Raw genomic sequence first — 23,732 nt, forward strand, 5'->3', positions numbered from 1 at the left:
ATGAACCCATCTGGTTTGTATAATGACTTCAGATTAACCTGATATTGGGCTTTGTTACTGTTTATTTGTTTTAGCAACAAGGCCTTATCCTGACCTCAGGTGCCATTTGTCTGACAGCAGACGGCTTGGCAACATCATCATCTCAGCTCTTTTGCGGTGTCTTCTTCTGCCTTTGTGTCCTAATTTATTAATTCAATGCTTGTCTTTTCGGCCCTATTTATAAAGAGATACCTATATTGAACAGTGTATGCAGTATTTTGATACATAAATTATTTGCACACTATGTTAAACTCCGCAGAGAAAGAGAACTTGCTTCAGTGGACAGGTCTGAGAAATGGGATGCGGGCCACTGGGTTTAAGAGGGGGTTTGAAAAAGAGAGCAAGGAAAGGAGAAGGAGGGGTCTGACAGTGTGGGAACTGTCTCCCATCTCAAAAAACAGGAAGTCAAGAGGAATGTAACAGAAACCTCAAAAGATGGAAAAGAGAGAAAAGGAAGCTTCTGAGAACACCCAAACCACCAAAATGCCCCCTAAAAAACTTTGCCTCTCTGAGGCGCCTGACATTGCTCTACACTTGTTTTTTACTCTGCTGTTTTGTGGTTGTTATTGCCATCTCGAGCCAGATGCTTTTGTTCATTCAGTGAGGCCTCGTAAAGATGTCATTGTTTTACCACGATACAATGTTTCATTGTGGTACTTTGCCAAGGAGAAAGAACGTAGCGATGTGCACTGCCACCAGCTAGGAATGCCAATGAATGCATCAATGTGAGACACATTTCCATGAGACACATGGCCCCCAATGTCTATTTGCTCTCTCAGCAACCCAATAGGAACTGCATTTGACAGGCTAATTGGGCACTAACTGGAAAATAAATGTAAGCGCATGTCATAAGACGCTATTAGGGATGGAGCAGGGAGCCAGGCGCAGGATTGGAGTTGTAGCTTGTTTATCATGATGCAGATGCTATCTAGGATTCATAAGCCTTATCCCACACAACCCAATAACTTCTCTGTATGCATCACACCCAAGAACAGACGCAGCACATTGAAAACCAGGCTCACATTGACGTGTTAACATGCCTCTGTACCTTCGCACAAACATACAATCACGGTGGCTGTGTGTCACATGAACTCACCCTCATTAAGTGTTTAACAGGATTTGTAACAAGGTTTGTTTGGCACTAATGAACCAGCCATGTGATGTAATTTCTTGGGGTTCTTCTCAGAAGAGAAGCTCAGACAGAGAGTCACACCCGGAGCCAGGATAAAAGACAGGGCCTGAAGGAAGTGAAAACATACAGTGTTACTTCAGAAAGGGATTTTTACATGATTTTAACTTCAGACATGGGCTATTGTTTTGCATCAAACAAAATAGGATTATGGGCTAACAAACAAGAACAGAGTGGTAAGGTGGGCCAAATTGTATGACATTTAGCTTGTCTTACTGGAGATACACCACCTGAGGTCAGTGTGAGACTTGTTAGCACAGCGTTAGATGGGATAATTGAATTGCAGATTAGAGGACTACAGGGAAAATACTGGAAGTCTTGACGTTATATGATTAAAAATTGACCAGAGAGGATAGAAAATAAATAAACATTAAATTCTCAGAATGTGTGGAAAAAGCAGAGGAAACAACCAACCAGGACTATTTTAAGTGCAGAATGGAGAAGGACACAGAAGATCAGAGGTGTGTCAAGTGTCAGGATAAGAGTCATCAGCATCAGATTAAAAGGAAGAGGAAAGAGAAGCAAGGAGCAGGGATGAGCAAAGTTTAAAGAATTCTTGAAGAGCCAAAAGCCAAAGTCTAGATAGAGGTGAGTCAGTTTGACATTAATTGTTTGGAGATGCAACAAACAATTATTAACTATAAAGTTTGATGTAATTGAGGATTGTACAAAAAAAAAAAATATATATATTTAATATGATGATGATATGATCATTGATGTAGATAAAGTAAAGCGAAGAACTATTGAGTGGGTTGAGATGAGCTAACTCTAGTACCATCTAAGCCATCTAGTCTGTCTCCTCTGTTTTGTTCTATATTGAATCAACCACTGTATGTTGATAATACTCTGCTCACTAGGTTCAGTTAGCAATACTGCCCTGCCATTACTAATCAGCAAGCAGGCAACAAGCTGATGAATCTATAAAATAAATGACTTGTTCTCTTGTTTATTAATACTGATTAATTACTGATAATATATCATTGAAAGAAAAGGTAGTAACCTTCCATAAAATTCATATGTGAGAAAAATTGTCTATGAAAGCAGATGTTTGTCAACAAAATGTAACCTGAACGGGAATGACTGCAATTATCTAGAATTGTTGATTTATCTGGCTCATTGGCAGCTAGAAAGCTGCACAACTTAACAGAAAACACAAAGACATCAATGAATGAAATTTAAATGTAATTTGTTCAGATTAAGTAGGAAGCTGGAAAATAGGTACATAATTATGTTGAAGCAGGCGGTACGGTGGATAGTGCTGTGGCCTCACAGCAAGAAAGTCGCAGGTTCAAACCCGGGTTGCCCAGCTCTGTCCGTGTGGGTTCTCTCACTGTACAGCCTAGGTTGATTGGTGACTCTAAATTGTCCTTAGGTGTGACTGGTTGTTTGTCTATGTGTGTCCTGCCTGTGACCCTATACGCAGGATTGGCAGTTGACTATGTTGAGGCAATTCCCCTTTTGAGAGTTTAGAGTAAGCCATTCCCACACTGAACACTTGAGTAGACAGGAAAACAAACGCTGTCCTGTATGTCAAAAACATCTCCATTTGTTCCAAATGGACTGCATTTATATGCTGCCTCTCTTTTTTTATATAATTTCTTAGGCTTTATATGATCATGGTCAGAGTTTGAGTGAGCATCAGCTGAACAGAGAGACAGGAAATGTGGGCGAGGGAGAGAGGGGATGACATGTAGCAAAAGCCTTGTTTATGGTGTGTGCGCACTACCAGGTGAGCTAGCTTCTCTACTTTAATAGACAAAGTCCTTTACAGTTTGCTTCTCATTCACCCACTCACACACTGAGCATTGTGCAAGGCTCTGGCTTATCCATCGGGAGCAATTTTGGGTTCAGTGTCAAGGACACACCTGCGATTACCTGAGTGACAGTTGCCAATGATGGAAATGGAAATAAGTGCAGTGCTGTAATAGTTATATTTATGAGCTTAGTGCAACGGTAACGTTCTTTTCTCTGATTGGTCTCTTTATTCAGTGTGAGCATGCTCGTCTGGACTCAATGGTGTTGCTGCTGATGAAACTCGACCAGTTAGACCAAGAAATTGAGAATGCCCTCAGTGTCACCTCCTCGATGGACAGCACCCCCAACCTCCATCGACGACAACTGGTAAACATCTGCATGTTACCTTGCTGGATCTGGCTGCAGTTTCTACTGCAATTGAAACAACCCCTTATTTAAAAATACTGCTGGATCCAGAAATAATCTTCGTTAATTTGTTCTTTTATGTCCTCCCTCACCTACAGTAATTGTATTTGTCCCTAAAGGTCAGTTTGTAGTAATCAATGTAAAACATAGACAATGCAAGTCTTATGAGCTGTGTAGTGTGCTTTGTATTTATAAAAGTATGCTTTTTTGTCATCTTTGAGTAAAAACTGAAATATTACAGGAAAACACTGCTCTCTGCGCAACAATGTAATGCATATATTGTCATCTTTTAACTGTGCAGGAGTTTGATTTAGGATCTGTGCCAGCAGCACACATTCCCGCTGCCTCCACCTCAGGACCTACACCAGACCTTGGAGCAAAACCTAAGAGTGGGGTAAGTCAGGATCTCTATATCATACCAATATACACTACATCTATTATCTATCTTAGCAGGTCATGAGGTTGGACACATCCAAACAATCAAATATTTTTATGTTTTATAGAGGGTTCTGGTTTCTCTTGTGTGTCCATGATTAAACCTGTCAAAGTATTTGCATTGTGTTTTAGTTGAGCATGGAGTTATTGTTGAACAGCTTTTATGTCTCCAATAAAACACACATTTTTCTCTTGGGACATAGCTGTACAAAAGTTTAAATAAAAATGGCAAACAAGGAGGGCACACACACACACACACACACTCGTAGTAATTCTCCCAATTGTAGGAATGTCCCCCAGCACTTAGGGCTTAGTCAAGCAGACGTTAAAACTCTATAATTAGCCTGTTCCAAAGATGTAGACCACTTCTCCCCAACAAAGGGGTCAGAAGGCAGGTCTGGGGGTAAAAAGCCAGGGCAAGGGGTGGAGTAAGAGGGGGGACATGCTTCAAGTGAGATCTGCATTTTCAAACCCCTTGCTTGCTCACTTAATGACTTTGTCAGCCTCGCGTTGCTATTGCTTTCGAAACGAGGTCAAAGTGAAGCAGGCTGGCAGCCAGCACTAAAGCAAACCTTTACATGTAAAAAAAAAAAACAAACAGATTTTAACTGCTTTGAGACAATTTTTCTTATGATGTACTGATGCATAATAGGATAACCCTAAATGCCGAACAGGATGTTATTGTTGCAAAACAGTCCTCTTATCTGTCTGGAACAAATCACTACAACCTGTTGAAATGTCAGTATTCCTTGAAAAAAGGACGTCTCACATTTCTGAATTATCTCCCGCAATTCCTAGTTTATATTGCTTTGTCTTGTTACACATCACAATTCGGTCCCAAAGTTAAGCAATATTTCACTCATGTGTGACTGTTAATTTAAGGGACAAAGAATAACATACTCTATGATTTGTGATGTATTATGTCTGTGCCAAGCTCCATTCCTGCAGTAACACAAGGTAACTCACTAAGCTTGGGTAAATAGTGCTTTCACTGCTCCTAATAGGAGGCTTTTTACATTGGAGGTCCTGTGGGGTGATTGATTGAGGCCAAAGAGATGATGGCTTCATGAATGGGATTCTCAGTGGTTAGTAGTAGTAGGAGACTATTGAGTTCTTTCAGACTTAAAGTGTTGTGACGCCCACTTAATCTTTTTAGCTAGACAATCCAAATCCTTTAAACGATGTAAACACAAGGCAGATGTGAGGAAGATCCAGGGTTGAGGTAAAAATTTAAATTCAACCAGACATCACAGGTGTGTTTTACAAGATGTAGAAAATATAATACTTTATTCAAGCACGGAATAATTACTATTTGTTATTATGTAAAAATACTACTCTGTTCTAAATAACAGGGGAGGTAGTATTTACATTATTTTATCATAAAACTTTACCAGAGTGAATGTCTAACCTTTGTTTCCCTTACTGTTTCTCCTAGTACAAACCTTTACACTGTACCACTGACAGCTTTTATAGATTATGCATGGGAAGACTGAATTACCAAAACTGCGTACAATATTACAAATACACCACAAACTACAACCTCAAAGATTTTGATTGAGTTTAATCAATACTCATCTGACACATTGTTGACAAAGGCTGAACATTTCAAGCTTTAGAATAATAGGATTTATTGTAGGGCTTTTGGATTATTTTACATTTTAAGATGTCCCCTTTACTTTGTTCACCCTGTATACAGTGAAGGGACAGATGCAAACAATCAAATCATACACTGATAACAAACCTTGTACTATATACAGTATGTTCAACTGTCACGGTTCAGATGAGTGCAAAGCAGGAGGGAGCCCAAACTCAAGACACGGAAGAGCTGACAGCAAGTTCAGGGATTTTAATCCATCAAAAAGCAAACAAAGCTTATGGGTAGTAGAGACTGGCAAAATCCAAATGACAACAGAACACACATCCCGTGACAATGACTGGACACACACTAAAGAAACAAACAAACATATTTACAGGGACTAATGACCAGGGTGGGAGCAACACAGGTGACAGAGATCAGAATAATGAGAAAGACATGCAGGCAGACAGAGAAAATGACAGAAGCAAGGCAATAAATCAAACACCAGACAATAACAGAAGAAGAAAAGAACTAAGGCAGGCACAGCTCAAAACCAAAAGACAGGCAACAATAGATAAACTAACGCCAGGCAGACTGACACAAAACAACAGACAGGACTGAAACCCAAAACACAACAGACTAATAACAAATACAGAACAGACTAAAATAACAAAACCGGCTGAGAACAACACTAAACAGATCAAACAGACACACAGTGTGACATCAAAAAACATTTATACTTATATAAACAAAACTCTAAAATACGAAAAATGCCACATTAAATTTCTGGCTCTGTGTTAAATAGCTTTTTCACTTCACATTTGTTGCCACGAACATGTCTTGACATCAATGCCAACAATAGCAAACAATATATATCTTTAGTAAGCCAATAGTGAGTATAACCCATTTTAAAGGTAACATCAACACAGAAATTGCTACTGTACACACTCCTGTAATTTATGAGAGGATGTCCAAGCAGTCGAGATAAAAGTAGCAGTATGTGGACCTATTACAACAAAAAATTGATAATGTGTATAAAGTACCAAGATAAATATCTCCATGCAGAAGGTCAGTGAGAGGCTGAAGTTCTGGCAGGAAGTAAGACCAACAGGCAGTGAGATCAATTTTAGATGTGTGTCTTCATATTTTACTTAAAGAGTAACTTAAAACTAAATCCTTTATTTTTTGAGGAAGTAAACTTTGTGTACAGTCACTTTATTATACTGTCAATCCATCTACTGTAAAAAGTTAATATATTGTTCACTTTGCAGTGAAAATCCCATAATTCTGTCCTCCAGACCTCCAAGAAATAAATATACGTGAAATAAATCTGCTGTTATTTGCAAAGACATGTAGAGATTTGGAGTGTGCAGCTATTACTGGTATTCATCTGTTGAAGCCTCTCCAAGTTTGAGTGAAACACGAGGCAAACAAGTGGCTGATATAGATTTTAAAACAAGAGTTACATTTACAACTACATTTCAGATCTGGGCAGTAAAACAGGTGTAAACCTCAGAAACATGTTGGTGTAGAACAGGGGCGTAGCACAAAATTCTGGACCCTGTACATAGGCATTTTCTGAGGGCACCTCCCCACATCCACAGCTATTCATTCTAGCATCTTTGCGAGCCCTCCTCACACGAGGGCCCTGTATATTCAGTCCACCCCCTAGTCCTACACCTGTGGTGTAGAAAGCCAGGACGAAAGAAATGTGAGTGTCTCATCTCATGTCGTGTGGATGATTGCAGAAGGGTGGTTGGGGTGTGTGTGTGTTTTGATAAGGGTTATGTTGGTAGGTGCTCAAGTGTTTATCGTTGAGCATTTGCATTCCTTACATCTTATGCTGGATTATGCAAGAGATAGCTGGTATTTATGTTGTTACTGCCCCCCTGATACCTACTGGCACTCAGTGTAACACTTTGGTGTGATTGTACCAAGCACATACTCTTACTGTTTTATGTAACAATGATAAATCTGAAGTGGTGGTATGTGGCCATTCACTTGGCTTAGATTCTTGGCTTCTTGCTAGGTTATTGGTGGCTATTGTTAGCCTTCAGCAGGTGGCTGTTATTCCTGACTCGAATGTTAGGCTAACATTTAGCGGATGTTGTGCCACAGCAGGTGTTTTTTTCTCATAGTGAAACTGCTATTCTTTGCCCAGAGTGTTTTTGTTGGCAGGTTTCTGTTCCTTGCCGAGTGGAGCAGTTGTCTTACAGTGTTTTTTTGTTGTGTTGCAACAGGTGGCTTTCATTTGGTTTGTGGCCTGATGTGTATTTATTGATTTGGCTGTATATTATATTTGGGAACGCTTTTAGAGCTTAAGGTGATGTTGTCAAATGTCTTGTTTTGTCTAAAATAAAATAGTCGTTATACAATCACACGAAGCAAAGTATTATTAACTGTTTCAGCTCTAATTATATCCCATCTCCCGAAAGATTTCCTTCTTTGGTGTAATTATTTCCAATCATGAATAGTACTAGCTTTTTGTTATGATTTTTGAGAATTTGTATAATTTTCTTTCATAACATTGTTAGCTGTCATTCATTTGGCTTTGTAAGTGTAATCTGTAGTGACAAACTCAAGTTATGCGTGGTGTGAGAGCCATTATTTACGTGACTCTATTTTTAGAGCTCTGTAGCTGCAGAGGATGTGCCAAGCCACAGAGGCGGGTGGAGGCTGCTGACCCCTGACCACCTTCCTCTGAATGTTACAGTCGGAAACAACATATCAGTCACCCTCACCGCATTCCCAGCAGCAAGACATATTCAGATCACAGGGCACAGACCATGGCTGTTAAATTTAGCACAGGGGTGTTTTACATGTCATGCATATGGAGACAGGTAAGGTGCTGCCCTATACCTGTCCTCATCCTCTCTGTCTTTAGTAAACTTTCCCTAACAGGGCAACCTTTGACCCATTGTTTGGATCTGTATTCTGTCTCCACGGCAACACTGCTCCAAACACAAATTCTGCCATCTCCTCGCTATTTGACAGTGGATTCTGACAGTAACAGATTTCCATTATCTGGAGTTTTTATGACTGTATTCAAGGGATTTTTTAGGATGATGATTGATTGAGAGTTATTTTTATTTTACAATGATGGAAAGCCTTTATTCCCTGTCAGTTGGTTATGTATGTACATAGCTCTTTATCTCTCTGTGGTTTGGTGAACAATAGAAGCGCTGTGTGTTTGCGTGCTAAGGTCACTAGCAGATCTCTGCTCTGTCCTTCCTCCATGTTCCGGTTTGGCAGCCTCACAGTCCCCAAACATCCTTTATCCAAACCCCACCTTCTCAATGTCCCTCTCAGATAAAAGACTTAATATTTAGTTACTTTCACTGCCTTTTTATTTTTCTCTACATTTGCTCCCACTCTCTATCATTCTCCTTAGTCCTTGGTCAACAGTCAACATCATGTGCAGCAGGCATAATTATATTTGCCTACATTCCACCCACATATTTGGCTTAAAGACTGTAGTAGGCCATAATGAGTCAGCGAGCTATGAAACCAACCGCCATTCAGTCTGACAAGGGGTGCCAGTAGTGGCTCCGGTCATGGCCACGCTAGCCGCTTTGTGTGGTGTCATTGTCTCCACGGTCACTCCTCTGCTGAGCACAGCTGTAACAAGGAGACAAACACAGACCTGCTGGGGTTTCAAAAAAGAGAGTCCGAAAAAATAAAAGGCTTGTGTTTGGAACAGGATGTGGAAAATGAACTCCTCAACCCCCACAACCTTGTTTTTCCTGTCGATTCAAGGCTATAGCCATTGCATACAGCACTCCAAGAACAAGAGAGAGAAGGATATACTGAGTAAATATATTTCAGTTTTTTTGTAGTTGGCAGAGTATTGCCAGGAAACAATATCCACAACAAAGCAGAGCACGAAGCCAAAACATCATGAAATTTATAGAAACTGTCCACATATAACAACCTGACTCAGTGAGCATACTTTTTCTCTTAAAATGGATTTGAGCTATGATACACTGATTGTTTCACAGAATTAGTTTTCCCTTTTTGCATCTTTGTGGAGGTAAAACATCACATAAATCTATGTTTACACCCCTGTGCTCAATTACAACTATCTCTTTGTTTTTGTGACAGCATACTGTGGCTTGAAGCCTAAATCACATGGACTTAATCACTATTTTGATTTAGTGGCTCCACATGGTACTTGTTTAAAAAAAAAAAAATACTTCAATGAATCTTACTTTTCATCCAACATGAAAACATCACTCGTGTGTTTTTTGCTAACAAGTACGAGTTGGCCGTGTTAAAGGCACACACTTAGTTGATGAAGCGAAATGCTCATCTATTACGTAAAGGAGACAGTAAAAAGCAGAAAGGAAATAGTTGCAGGATGATGGTACTTGTTGACAGTAAATCTTAAGGATGACTAAAAAATGTAGGCATCTGGAAACACCCCTGCAGCCCGCTGATAATTATCTGCCATAAATCACTGAACAAACAAACAGAATCACACACACACACACACATTCATACAGTAGATGCTGAAACATGTACACAGGAATTCATTGTAAAACCAGGTGCAATTTAGGCAACACTTTCTAAGGAAAGAGCGCGGCCATCTCATTAAATGAGTTTTTCCAATTTTTTTATTCAGAGCTAAAGATCTTATTGTGGCAGGTGAAACTGTACATGTGCACAAATTGTGTTTACAGCTGGGTTAAGTTGAATTATTTTTCCTCTGCAGGACATTTTAAAGTTGACAGACAAGAGTGTACATTCTTTAGAAAATTTTACAAAAACTGTGACCCAGCAAGGTCTCGCCAACTGGTCCTTCTGGTAAGTCAGAAAGCTGTGTGTCTACCACAGGACTGCTATGGGGCCCACACAGTCTTCTACAGAGGACCGTAATCCGTCTGTGTTGTTAACCCACTCTGCTCTCTCCAAAAATGTCAGTGACTAATCTACAGGCTAGAATTGTTGGTGCAGTTGGGATCATGGCTTATCCCTATTAAGCCACAAATTCAACCTGGTGAGCGGGAACAGGTGACACATTTTGACTCCTAATCAATGTAATAAGATAAGAGTGGAATAATGTGAACAAATGTGCATTTTTGTCCTCAATTTCCAAACTTTTTATACCACATTTTTAAAACCACTTGTGGAGCTATAACGCTTCTTTTTGATAGTTCATTCATCTTTCTCACCCATTTTAAAGTTAGATTCAATGATTTTTGCATGATTCCTAAATAGAATCACAAAATGGCAACCAAATTTTAATGGGTACTTAGTTAGAACAATAGGGCCCTATATTACACCCAGTGCACAGCGCAGCGCAAGTGTTCTTGCTAGTTTCCAACCGATGACGACCATACGCCCATGGGAGTGTTGGTCAGGCACATCGCTATCCTAAAGGAGCCCAAAGCGATTGCGCCATTTACCAACAAAAGCCTGGTCAAAAGTCCATGCAATATTGTCCTGCTTTTAAAGGGTAGAACATGCCTAACTATATTTATTATAGATTATTTAAATCTCCCGACACGCTGACAGGATCAATCAGGAACTAATATTAATTAATGTTCTGCGTTCTTCCACACATCCAAAAGGTCACATAACCCAGTCCAGGTTCATTCTTGAATGTGAATGTCTGTCTAAAAATTTATTTTCAGAAGCTAAAAGTTGAATTATTTTTCCTCTGTCAAGTTTACACCGATCAGTCAAAACATTATGACCACCTGCCTAATATTGTGTAGGTTCCCCTTTTACCTCCAAATCAGTCCTGACCCATCGAGGCATTGACTCTACTAGACCTCTGAAGATGTGCTGTGGTATCTGGCACCAAGCTGTTAGCAGCATATCCTTTTAAGTCCTGTAAGTTGCAAGGTGGGGCCTCCATGAATCAGACTTGTTTGTCCAGCCCATCCCACAGATGCTCAATTTGAGATCTATGGAATTTGGAGGCCAACTCAACACTTTGAACTTGTTGTTGTGTTCCTCAGACCATCCCGGAACCATTTTTGCTTTGTGGCGGGTCGCATTATCCTGTTGAGGGATGCCCCTGCCTTCAGGGAATACCGTTTCCATGATAGGATGTACATGATTTAGGTAGAGATACATGTCAAATTAAGATCCACATGAATGCCAGGACCCAAGGTTTCCCAGCAGAACATTGCCCAAAGCATCACACCTCCCCTGGCTCGCCTTTTTCACATAGTGCATCCTTGTGCCCACGACCAGTTCATCATAGTTTTAAATAATGCAGTGCAGTGATGATACAGATGTTTCATAGAGGGAGACGACCGTATATAACGCAGATCTATCTGTCAGTCACTGTTAAAAGAGGTTCCAGATGAAGTGTAGTTCATACACTTCACTGAGAAACCACAGAATGGTAGGGTAACATTTGATCAAAGAAAGTTTTTATATGATGTTGACACTTCTGTTCATACTCTCACTCTGTCTATGCACTTGAGCAATGCACTTTAGACCATGCACTATACATTGTTTAAGTAGGACCAATTAGAGTCTCATGGAGGACTTTATAAGGGAAGAAGACTTATGGTCTTCACCATAAGGGAAGACCATAAGTCGCATGATGATGATCACATGCAGATTAGTGAATCTTTTAGGAAGATGAGCAGTTTCCATTGATGCACAAAGCAGCAGGATTGTCGACCTAACAAGATCTAACAAGTGAAGTTTGGGCCTTTTTGGGGGAAGAGTTATTGTTTCATCCGGTAATGGATCCCAAGGGCCAGTCAACAATTTGCAGTTTATTCTCCGGGGGCTAACACTAAATCCCACCAGACTCTGCCTGAAACAAGAAGCCTGTTGCTTTGCCTTGCTCTTGTAAACAAAGACAAGTGTGTGTGTGAGTGTGGACAAGTGTGTGTGTGAGTGTGTGTGTGCGCACATATCCACTTTTCTCACCCTCGTTCAGTCAACATCACCCCATACAGGACATATCTCATGACTCAAGGTTGAGTGAGAGAACGAGGCCTCAGCTGTGTGTATGTGTGTGTGCACACAGTGGGTATAGTAAATCAGTAACCTCCTAACATAGTTAGAGACTGAAAGTGCACCCATTCGTGCTATAGATTTCACCTCGGCTTTTAGCATCATACAAGACTTCAGTACATGTTACTGAGACGTTTTCAAGTGTCACCAAATTTCGTTAGGAGTTGTTTTCTTTTAAAATAGCTGTTAAAGCCAACATCTGGACACTGATATACATGCTCTGGAAATAGTCCAACGCATCATTACACCAAGTCATCGCATCACTTCCTGTTGACACACTTCAAGTGTGACATATGGAAACTATTAAAATTGGAAAGGGGATTCGGGGGAGAAAGTATGAGGGTTGGGGGGTTGGACTTTTCCAAGGCTAAAATGAAATTGTTTCCCACGTTTCCCTGCACACGTGCACTCAGGGGTCGACAGAGCGTGGAGAATAAATTCTTGTATAAGTGCAGGGCAGAAAGAGCACATTCATGCCAGTCAAAAAACAGAAATTAGCTCCAGATAACATCTCCAAAGGCCCTGGACAGGCGTGCGCTTGCACTCACACACACACACACACACACACACACAATCTCTCTTCCCTCTATCACACACAGCTTACCGCATACATTTAGTGCTGGAGCCGCCAGCTTACCTGACCATAAGCCATCTGCATCAATTTAGCCATTTGCGTTAAGTGGTGGAGAAAAAGGTTTGGGTTAGCCTGAGCCCCCTAATCCTTGGCCAGCACACACCATGGGTGGTCAAACACACACTCACACATACTGCAGCTGCAGTGCAGGAGGGGGGCAAGGGATGAGAGGGTGATGGTGGGGTTGAGAGAGGCACGGTGGACTGCATGTATTTGTTGTGCAAGAGCCACATGCCAATGGCTTGCTTAACATGTCTGACAAACTCACTCATACAGCACATGCACACATCTGTACACAATGAAAAAAACAAGTACCATTACGGAAAAACAAATTATTATTTGTTACTTACTATTTGTTAGAACTGGGAATTGAACCTCAATGCTTTTTTTTGTACCAAACGAAAAATGTACGCAGCATTGACTGTCATGTACCAAAAGCTGAGACCAAATATTCTTTAATCGATCATTGCTTATTTCAAACTTCTCATGATGTGCAGTCGAACTGTGTTGAAACCTCAGAAACTATTTGAAATTTGTGTGGAGATCTGAAGAAAGATTTGAAGACAGGTCACTCATCAGATAGCTTCAATGAAGAGCTGGAGTAACATGACACACAAAATATTTGATAGATTAACTTTTTTACAACTTTAAATGAATCCCAATTTGGAATTAGTGATTTTAGGCAGCTAGTGTGTGGATATTTTGTGGAAAAACCCTTTCCACAATAACTTCTTAAATGAAAGTATCAATATATGTATAGCATGCTTATTTCTACTAGTATCAAACCTCTGGTAATATTATAGTTACAAGTACATAAGAACTCAGATATTCCAATATTTCTGAAACAAGCAACAACTTTTTTCTGTTGGTAATTGTAAAAATCATTATTAAAACTTAAATGATTCATTGTAAAACTTACTTCACTAAGCTTCTTGCTACAGTAATTACAATAATGACCCTACAGTGGTTAACCATACAGGCACACATGCTTGCAGGCTACCACACACACACACACACACAGACATGTGTAAAGCAAACACGCACCCTACCCCCTGTGCCCCCACACAACCCACTTCCAGTAAATTAGTGGCAGTAAATGAGGCAGCTGACGCTTGTGTGCTCTGCAGCCTACAGCTCCCCAGTGGACACCTGACACGGCCCGTACAACCCCACACTGGGACAACCTGCACTGTGGCATGCCAGGGGGAACACAGGCAAACATTGGGAAAATATGTGACCGTGGTGCTATGAAAACACTGGTACTTACTGGTACACATTCTTTCAAATTCTTGTTAGGCTCACTCACATTTATTCAACTGTAATTGCTATTATGAGGGAAAACACAGCATTGTGTGAAGGTGAGATTTACACTGTGTGTAAGTGACTTCATGGGTCATTGACAGGAACCCGTGGTGTGGTGTTTACACAATAGGAAGGGCGCACACTGGTCAACTGAAATGTTAGTGCTAAGCAGAGAAGCAACACAGACCTCCCATAATGATTTCATTATTCAAGGCCATTCTTTCTCTGAGTTGGAGTTGTAGGTGATTATAAGAAATACAGAAAGTTATTGATTTTTGTATTTTATAACACAATATTAGGTAAGAAATCTTTGGCCCAAATGCACATATGCATTTATACAGTGCTCTCTAAATGTAACATACCATATGATTGATTATATATTTCAATGTATCACAGAAGAATAAAATGATAAGGCTGGTGCTATTCATTATTCTTCTTATTGCCAACATATTCCAAAAAAAAGACTAAACCCAACAAAATGTTGGTTAATTTTTCTTGATACTTCCCTACTTTGTCTGTGGCATGCAGCTCCAGCCAATTTATTCCTACTTAAATATAAAATATATAATAGATTTCAGAGGTTAAAGTTTAAGAAAATACAGTGTACTTTTTGAAAAGACTAAGCAATTTACTAAAACATGGATGGACCAGTGGATAAGACACATGCCTTTGGTGTGAGAGACCTGGGTTCAAATCCACTGTGAGACACCAATGTGTCCCCGAGCAAAACACTTAACCCCTAGTTGCTCCGCAGGCGTGCAACCTCTGACTTATATAGCAATTCTAAGTTGCTTTGGATAAAAGTGTCAGCTAAATGTAATTTAACGTAACTAAAACAGCTGTGCAATGTAGTTTTTAGTAAATATTACTCAAATGGGACTAAATCGTGTTAGAGACTATTTTCAGCTCTTAATACATAATTGGTGAGCTAGTGAATATTTACTGCAGCAGAGCGATGTACGTGGGATTGACTACAGCCCCCCTATGAAAAAGTAAATATGGAACACAGTGGTGTGAATAGGTTTGTGAGTTAAATAAACTATATCAGGCATTGGCTACACAGCCAATACTTGTTTTGGCCTTTTTATATGATTTGTAGACAATAAGAAAAGTATAGAATAGTGCCAACCTAATCATAAAATAACCATCAAATTATCAACTATGCTCATTTTCATTAAATGTCCAATATAAATGAAGTAGTAATCTTTCAAATTAATCTGCTTGTGAAGTTGAATGGTAACAATATAAGAAAGTGGAGGAAATATATTGCATCTAAGCTGTTTGCCAACAGACATTTTATTCGTAATTGATGAATAGACAAAATCAAAACAGGTTGTTAGTGTTGTCTCCACTGAATCTCACACGATAGTCTACAGTCTTTGTTTTGCTCACAGGGGAGTCTGGGAGAGTCCAACAGCTGAAACAGCACTGAATATAAATCTATCTCTGATTTCACCTTACTGTTGTTCTGTTTGTGCTGGTGATTTAGTAACAGAGGAGTGAGTAGGAGTCTTTGGCTCATTTCAGGTCATTAATAAGCAATAAATTGTAAAGATATTTGTCCACAGGGGGAATTTAGCCCACTTTCTGTCTGAAACACAACCCATAAAGTGATTAAATGCTGTTTTTGCCCACACATTACGCACAAATTCACACACATATGCACATATACACTCACCTCGGCAGATGTACGACTAGTGATGGACTTGTGGATTTAAGATAAAGTATGTATGCGCAGACAGCTCACCCACTGGCATCCAAAAAATCTGACTGAGACAGATTGGGACCAAGACAACACTTTATCCTGAGTTAATCAGCCAACACGTTAACAAAAACAAACTCAGGTATGAGAGCAGGCATTGTATTCTCTTTCACCAGACTGTATCACGCTTGTGGTGGTTTATCATAAAATATAAGTGCTCCCTTGATATTTGAGTGTAGTCACATTTTTGTTTTATAATTATGCATTCTGTTTCTTCCTCATATTAGAACATGCTCTACCTTACGACTGTGTACAAGTTAAAATGAAGAAGAATTAAACCGATTTATTAGTATTTTAAATTGTTGCTAGTGAATGAGGTAGATCAAACAAAAAAGATATAAGGTATTGTTTTGGTGAGATTTAGAGGTTCTGGTTCAGTCTTGACCATTTCACACTGAATATGGATTCTCCAAACTGGGAGCCACCTTCTGCAGGTAACACCCTGACTATGGGTAAGTGCTTCATACAGCCCTGCTTCAAAAATACCGAACTATCCAGTATTTACCGTGCAAACATGAGATTGGCATCAATCTTCTTATATAACTCACAGCAAAGCAAGTAAAAGTGTATTTCCCCAAATGTGGAACTAATTCCTTTTGAGATTATATTCAGTGTGATTCTGGCTGTCTTGAATCTGCTGTGTAAGTAGGTGCCAAAGGGTAAACAGGCTTTAAAGTAGCCACATCAGGACACAGCTAAATTACTTTAATTAAGCTTGAGGGGACACAATAAAGATGGAGAAGGCATTTATCTTAATAGAAATATCAGAACAAACAATAGAAGTTTTGCACACCAAAGGCAATGTGGACAAAGTGAATACATTGTATCGAGAATGTACCTTGTCCTCCTTGTCCTGTCTGATCTGTTCCAGGGGAGTGTGGATTAAAACAGGTCAGGGTGTGGAGGTCAGCCAAGGAACCTGAGGTCAAAAGTCAGAGGCCAGAAAGACCTCTGCATTCCAACTGACTGCTGCCCTCCACACGCACACACACACACACACACACACACACACACACACACACACACACGCGCACATCTCACACACTTTACCAATAAAATGACACATGACTGCTCTATTTTTTTTTACCAGACATCTTTAGTTATCTAAGACCCATAGTAAAGCCAAAGAAGGGAATATTACATGTGCAAAATGATGAGAATGTACAATGGCTACAAAATGTGATTTTATCAGTAATGTCTATGTGAGGGTTGGCTCAACGTGGAATCAGAGGAGAGTTTGCTCTGACCTTTAATGATGTGATATTTGTTCAGAAGTCTCGGTACAGTAGTTATTTGTGTCGTTTTTTATAATGTTCGTACATCGGGAACACTATGTACATGGAGTTTTAGACACCACATTCTTTGTGTGTCTGTGTATGGCCAATTTGTGTATACTGAGTTTTAATCATGGAAATGCATCTAACCTAAGCTATCTCAACTAAATTCTCTTCTCTTTCCCAGAGCACTTCTGCCGTTCCTGAGAAAGAAATAGCTGGTGAGTACCTGCTGTTTTTTCATCCTCATATGTTCAGTTTACTCACTTCCTGACACTCAAATTAATAGCGTTAAATTGTGTTTTTGATTTCTTTGTTTTGTTAAATGTGTGTTTTGAAAAAGTGATTGTCTGAAGTTGATCTGGTCTGGGTCTGGTGTCATGTTCACAACATGGGGCAAGAGAGCAAGGAGGGAGGGAGGGTTTGAGCGGAGGAGGACGGGCTCCGGTTCCATGAGACACTGGATGCGAGTGTAGATAAGATCCTAGACTCATCTACTAAACCATCAAGCCAGTCGCCTCTCCAAGATAAGAGCCAGACTGGATGTCGTGTTTGATGCCCAAAACTTTTGACCTGTATTTATTTTCCTTTTGCCCTCATTTCTTACTTCTTTATCAGTTTTTTTTAGCAATCAAAATTAATTATTTAATAAAATTATTGCAGCACAAAAAGAAACTCAGAGGACACAGCTAAATGCCTAAAATATGTGAATCTATCCAAATACACACCCACAAACATGCATTTTTGTGACTGGACTATGTATATTGTTCAACCATGGCTCTACAGGTATCAGTCCTCATGACTTCCTCCTGATGAATAGCCATCACAGTATTGACATGTTATGTCATTACTTTGCAATGCTTGCCTTCATCCACTTTGCACACTTTATTATGAATCGATCTTAAGAAGAAACTCAATCTGTAGTGACTGCCCTCTCTCTTCTGGCTCCGACCTCCCTTCAGCAGTCTGCCGATAATGCACAGGGTCATCAGGAAACTATGGATGGACAGACCTACTTTCAGACAGCCGGCAGGGGAGCAGTGTTCATTAAACACCCCCCTGTGTCGTCAGTCCACTGGTAAACAATACCAGAGAGGTGGTTCGACGTGGGACATGGCTTTCATATTCCCCCCCCCCCCCCCCCCCCCCCCCCCCCCCCGCTGTTTCAAAGCCCGCTGGGAATCCTCACTCACTCTCGCTCTGTCTCTCCCTCTAATTACTGCCACTTGCTGAAAACCTTTCATGGGAAATGTGCAGAGGCTGTCAGTATGTTTGTTCTTGTGTGTGTATGTGTGCACACATGAGCACTACCTTTTGGCAAAAGGCCATCTCCAAACATTTTTTACAAGGATGCTAAAGCTTGCAAAAATGCACAGTGCCAACTTCAAAGCGGTCAAATGTTGTTGGTCATTTTTCTTTATTTAAATCAGTCTGACTTTCCTGTAAGCAAGTTATGTAACCTCCATCTCTGGGTCTGTGTGTTGGAACCCAGGACTCCGGGGGGCGTTGAGGGTACAATGGGAGTTGGCGGAGTTTTGGGGGACTTGATGAAGCACAAAGCACAGTGTTCATTGTGTCACTTCAAAGCCCCCTCTGTATCTCCAACATTTAAGCCCCTGGGAATGACACATTTGTGACAGTGTTACATCACACACCATGCCCTAAAGGCTACTGCTGCACTGCCATGAAAGACAGCACATTCATGGTTAATTTTACTATCCCTGTGACAGCGGAAGCACACCAGTGGTCAACAAGAAGTTTCCACAGTTGATGACCTCCCTGCGGCGCCAGGAGTACCTTAGTGAGTGGTCAGTGTCACAGCTTTCCTGTACACAAAGAGGATGTGTCTACAGCAGAGTTACAACTGACAATCTGTTGTTTAGATGTTGTTTAGAGTGTTCTTTATAGGGCTCATGTGATGCTGCATAGCCTAGCTTCACTGAGCTTCACTGGGCCAGCAGTGCTAGTGCTAATGGCGGGAAAGGACATTACACTCATACCAGACCACATACTTAACAATTATTAATATTATTTAGTGTGCGTGACCGTCCTTATCATCAGGTGGGCATGGTCTAGGAGATGATGCATGTGGTGTGATGAGAAATATGATTATGTATGTTATGTAATTAAACTCGAGAAGCATTAAATGGGACATTTCAAGCTGTCAGCTCAATAATTACCAGCATTTTCGTGCATTTAGGCATCATAATTACTACATCTTTGTGAAACCCCTTCTACATGCTTCTTAACTGAACTTTCATCAGATGTAGTTCATTTTAAATTATGAATGGTATTGGCCTTTCACATAATGTGAACATGACTGTTGATATTTTATAACAGATATTCTCCTAGCAAGTTCTCAGTATCACCCTTCTCAAGTCTACTGTGGGGAAATCATGGCTGGTTACAATGTCTTACTGTCTCCTTTCAAGCCCACAGTGGGTGATTGTTTCATAACAGAAGGTTGAGCATCACTTTAAAGTTGGACTCAGACAGGTACAACAACACATGTGAATGAATGCAAGTTACTATCGTAGCTCTGTAATTTTCATATCATCAAAATAAACTGGAGTAGGCTGGAAGTTTGAACTTTAAAATTCTGTTGTAACTGTCTTTTGGTCACCTGATAAAACATTATACATTAATTCTTGCCTATTAGCCACAGATACCACATTTTATTCTTTTTTGTTCCAGAGCGTTTGATTTATTGATTGCTGTTAGGACGTACAGAGAATATCAACAAATATAACAAAAATGCTTCTACAATGAATTACATACCCCAGCTTCAAGTGCAACGGTCCTCTTTCTATGTCACTCTCCCAGTGTTAGAGCTTGTCAACATTAAACTTCAGAGATTCCTGGTTTTAAGAATGGTATGTCTTTTCTTTCCTTGATTGTAGCTGAGATTAGAGGCACCATGCTGCTCCTTCCTGATTTAAATATAACCAGTGGGAATATATAAACAGAACACAATAATAGGCATCCAACCAACAGCAGAGTTAAAGCCTGACCTTTTACCTGGAATCATAGCCTCATAGTTTACAGCACATGCCTCAGCCGTAGGTGGAGGAAAGGAAAACTGAGGAAAGAGGAAATGGTTTAGCACCATTGGTGGAGTTCTTTGTGAGAGCGGCAGACTTTGGGGAGTTGGTGGTTCCTGTGAATAACTTGTCTCATCATTTCTGTCTGTCTGGCTCTCCTTTTTGTTTCCTTCTCTCTTTTATCCCTCATTTCCTTATCAGTCACTATTCTTCCCTTCTAGGAACTCCAGTGACCAATTCATGTTACTGGTATTTAAAGCTTTTATTGTTATGATATGCAGAATCACGGCTGACCTGAGTGTTCACCTCTGGAGATCCCAGTATTTATCATCATATTATTACACACTCTGAAAAGTCCCATTTGTGCATCTGTTTGACCGTTGCTCACCTTTCAAAAAAATCACAAACCAGAAATGGTTTCTTTTAAAGTCATATTTAAGGCTCTTTCAGACACGGTGCCGAGCTGGCCTCTCTGCTGGGTTTGCTGCTTTGCAAGCCATTGGAAATAATGGTTTTCAGAGGGCATTGGAACTGTTGTCACATTGGGTCTGAAAAGGCCTTTAGAGTTTTGTGCTTAAGTCAGTAAAGCAAATAGTTCAACATTTGGTGAAATACTTGTTTTCTTGCTGAAAATTAGAGAAGAAGATTAATATCACTCTCATCTTTGAACACTAAATATGGATGTAGAGCCAACCTGTGATTAGCGTAGTTTAGCATAAAGACTGGAAACAGGAGGAAACAGCTTGCCAGCCTCTGTCCAAATTTTTAAAAAAATGACCTACTTACACCTCTGAATTTTACTAATCAAAACGTTTTGTTTGTTTAATCCATACACAAACAGAAATGCAAAAAACTTATTATGGTGCTAGCCAGGTTAGCTTTTCCCCCTTGTTTCCAGTTTTTATGCTATCTGTTGACTTAAAAGTGGTATCGATCTTCTCATCTAACCCAAAAAATCTAAATGTAAAACTATTCCTTGAATCAGAGCCTGCCGAGTCACTAAGCGAACCTTGCGGTGGCATAGGGCGCCGTGGCCAGCAGAGGGGCCCCTACAGTCACTGCTTGCTAGTGGTGGAAATAAATCACTGAAAAAAGAAACGTAAAATAATAAAATAAAATGAAAGACAGCTCTACATATTACGCACCATAAGCATAGTGGTTATTTAATGTAGTTATATAATATGGAAAATCAGCTACCCTGATTGGTCAGCTCGCTCGGACCTCCCTGTGACTCCTGACCCTGACTGACCCTGTGACATCACTCGTTATGCTGGGTCAGTCAGGCTTGATGTCTGACAAGAGAAGATCATATTTGTCTGGACATGTGAAAAGACAACAGAAGAGCCTCAAAGAAGAGAGGAGGCAAGAAGATAAAGGTACGTAAGCCCACAGGCTCCATTTTCCCATCCTATAGTTTTAGATAATCTGAACTAAAGGTCTCACATTAGCTTTAGTTAGCCGTGCTGGTATGAACAATGCTAACGCTATACTTGCTAAGACGCTAACCGTGATTAACATCACACCTTTTACAAACTGCATAAAATTGGTTTAGTAGTAGTATTATACCATAGGATTAAATCGTATTATTAAAATTGATTAAGTTATTATTGTTATTAGGACATGGGCCTATCTTTTTTCTATCTAACATTATCTTTGGAGCTGAGCTATTCACATCTAGTGTTATAAAGCATTTCACTGAACAAAACCAGATAGTTCAGGTTTCAACAGGTCATGTCACCCAAGAAGCTGACTCTGCTGGTAAGTTATGTGTTTTAGTTAAACCTATAGAGATGCCCTGTCCTTTCATTAAAAATCAAATCTGTCAGGTAGGGAGTGTGTAGTAGCTGTTTTAAAGGACTGATTATTGAGCTACATCGGGGAGCCTCCTCAAAAGCTGCCAGTGTTGAAAAGACATCTTAACTAAAGTCACTTTTTAAAAGGAGACAGCATCAAACTCTTACAGATTGTCTTGCATTATAAGATCCTCCAGATTTAATGCTACAAACATGTCATTTCAATTCAGTCAATATATTTATTTATTTTTATTATTTCATAGCAGGTCCATCAGTCTCTACCTCCATCATTGGTATCATTCAAGAAGCTGACAATGCTGGTAAGTTTAGGCTGACATCAACAATAACTAAACAATTATTCACCTCTTGCAACACTCAGTGGAAGAACATGTCAATTTACAAAAATTACAAATTTTCTGTGTTAATCTCCCTCATAGTTCTACCTGTGCCTGTTCAAGTGGAGAGCAGTACCATCATGTTTATACCACACTTGGCTCTCCAGTTTCTACTCCTCCAGTGGATCCAGCTGACTGGTTTAGATCATGTATAAAGAAGCTGGTTGAGAAAAGATGATGCTATCAACTGTTTTGTAGTTTCTGATGTTTGGCTGTTATTAAAGATTTAAGCTTTGGTCAGTCATAATCATGTTATCCGTCTTTTTATTCAGAACTAAATTCATCAGCTTGTACCGGGTCTTGCACTGCCATTAAGCTCAGTAGCACTGGTGGTATCATATGTTTCCTGTTTGACACCAAACATAGTAGATATAATAATATAGAGTATATATATTTATCAGGTTTATTGCCAAGTAGGTTTAAGAAATTTGCTTTGGTGTTTTTGTGCTAAACAAACACGGTAGGTTAAAGAATATAAATATTCGTGGGGTCTTATTTAAAAACGAGATGTTTCATATATAGTGACAACGCCAGATGGTCAGAGGGACCTCCAACAAAATTTTGATTAGGGCCCCCGAAGGTCTAGGGCCGGCTCTGCCTTGAATAAAAACTGGTGTAGAGATTTGATTGTGTTGTGAGGAATGTCTGCCATATCGGACAGGCTTGATTAACAGGATAAATAACTAACAAAACCTGTTCAGCATAGATGGCGTCTTAGAATCGCTGTTCACCCACATATCTTGTGATTGAGCTTTTTAGTTCTAACAGACCACATCTCCAGTCCGCAAAATGGCAAATTTCCACCCCAGTTTTCACTTAATTCAGAGAATGTCACAGTGAAATTAGTTATCATTCATACTATATGACTTGCTTTTCTCATTTGTGGCCCGTGGTGCTTTCCCCTTGTTTATACCCTGCAGCAACATGCCCTTTGAGCACATTGCTCTCATTTGAGAAGTTGTTTTGACAGATGCATGAAGCTCCCTTAGCCTGGAGCCAAGTCAATAATAGCTCATGAATGATGATTCTCTTCCTTTTACTTGATGATTGAATCTGCCTTATCCCACTTTCTTTGCCCACCCCTCCATACATAGTATGGGAATCACTGACCCCCCCCCCCCATCAGTGTGCGCCATCTTCGACACCTCCCC

The 23,732-nt window shown here is 40.0% G+C and overlaps 1 protein-coding gene across 6 annotated transcripts in view; it reads left to right on the forward strand.

Annotated features, from left to right (window-relative positions):
- dlc1 (DLC1 Rho GTPase activating protein) overlaps nucleotides 1–23,732 on the forward strand; it is a 100,065-nt gene that overhangs the window by 12,583 nt on the left and 63,750 nt on the right. For all 6 annotated transcript variants that reach the window (XM_046046472.1, XM_046046473.1, XM_046046469.1 and 3 more), the window contains 3 exons: nucleotides 3,218–3,349; nucleotides 3,690–3,782; nucleotides 17,540–17,573. In XM_046046472.1, the coding sequence (XP_045902428.1) occupies nucleotides 3,218–3,349; nucleotides 3,690–3,782; nucleotides 17,540–17,573 (259 nt within the window). The remainder of the gene's footprint in view (nucleotides 1–3,217; nucleotides 3,350–3,689; nucleotides 3,783–17,539; nucleotides 17,574–23,732) is intronic.

This window comes from Micropterus dolomieu, linkage group LG04 (genome assembly GCF_021292245.1).
Source record: "Micropterus dolomieu isolate WLL.071019.BEF.003 ecotype Adirondacks linkage group LG04, ASM2129224v1, whole genome shotgun sequence".
NCBI lineage: Eukaryota > Metazoa > Chordata > Actinopteri > Centrarchiformes > Centrarchidae > Micropterus > Micropterus dolomieu.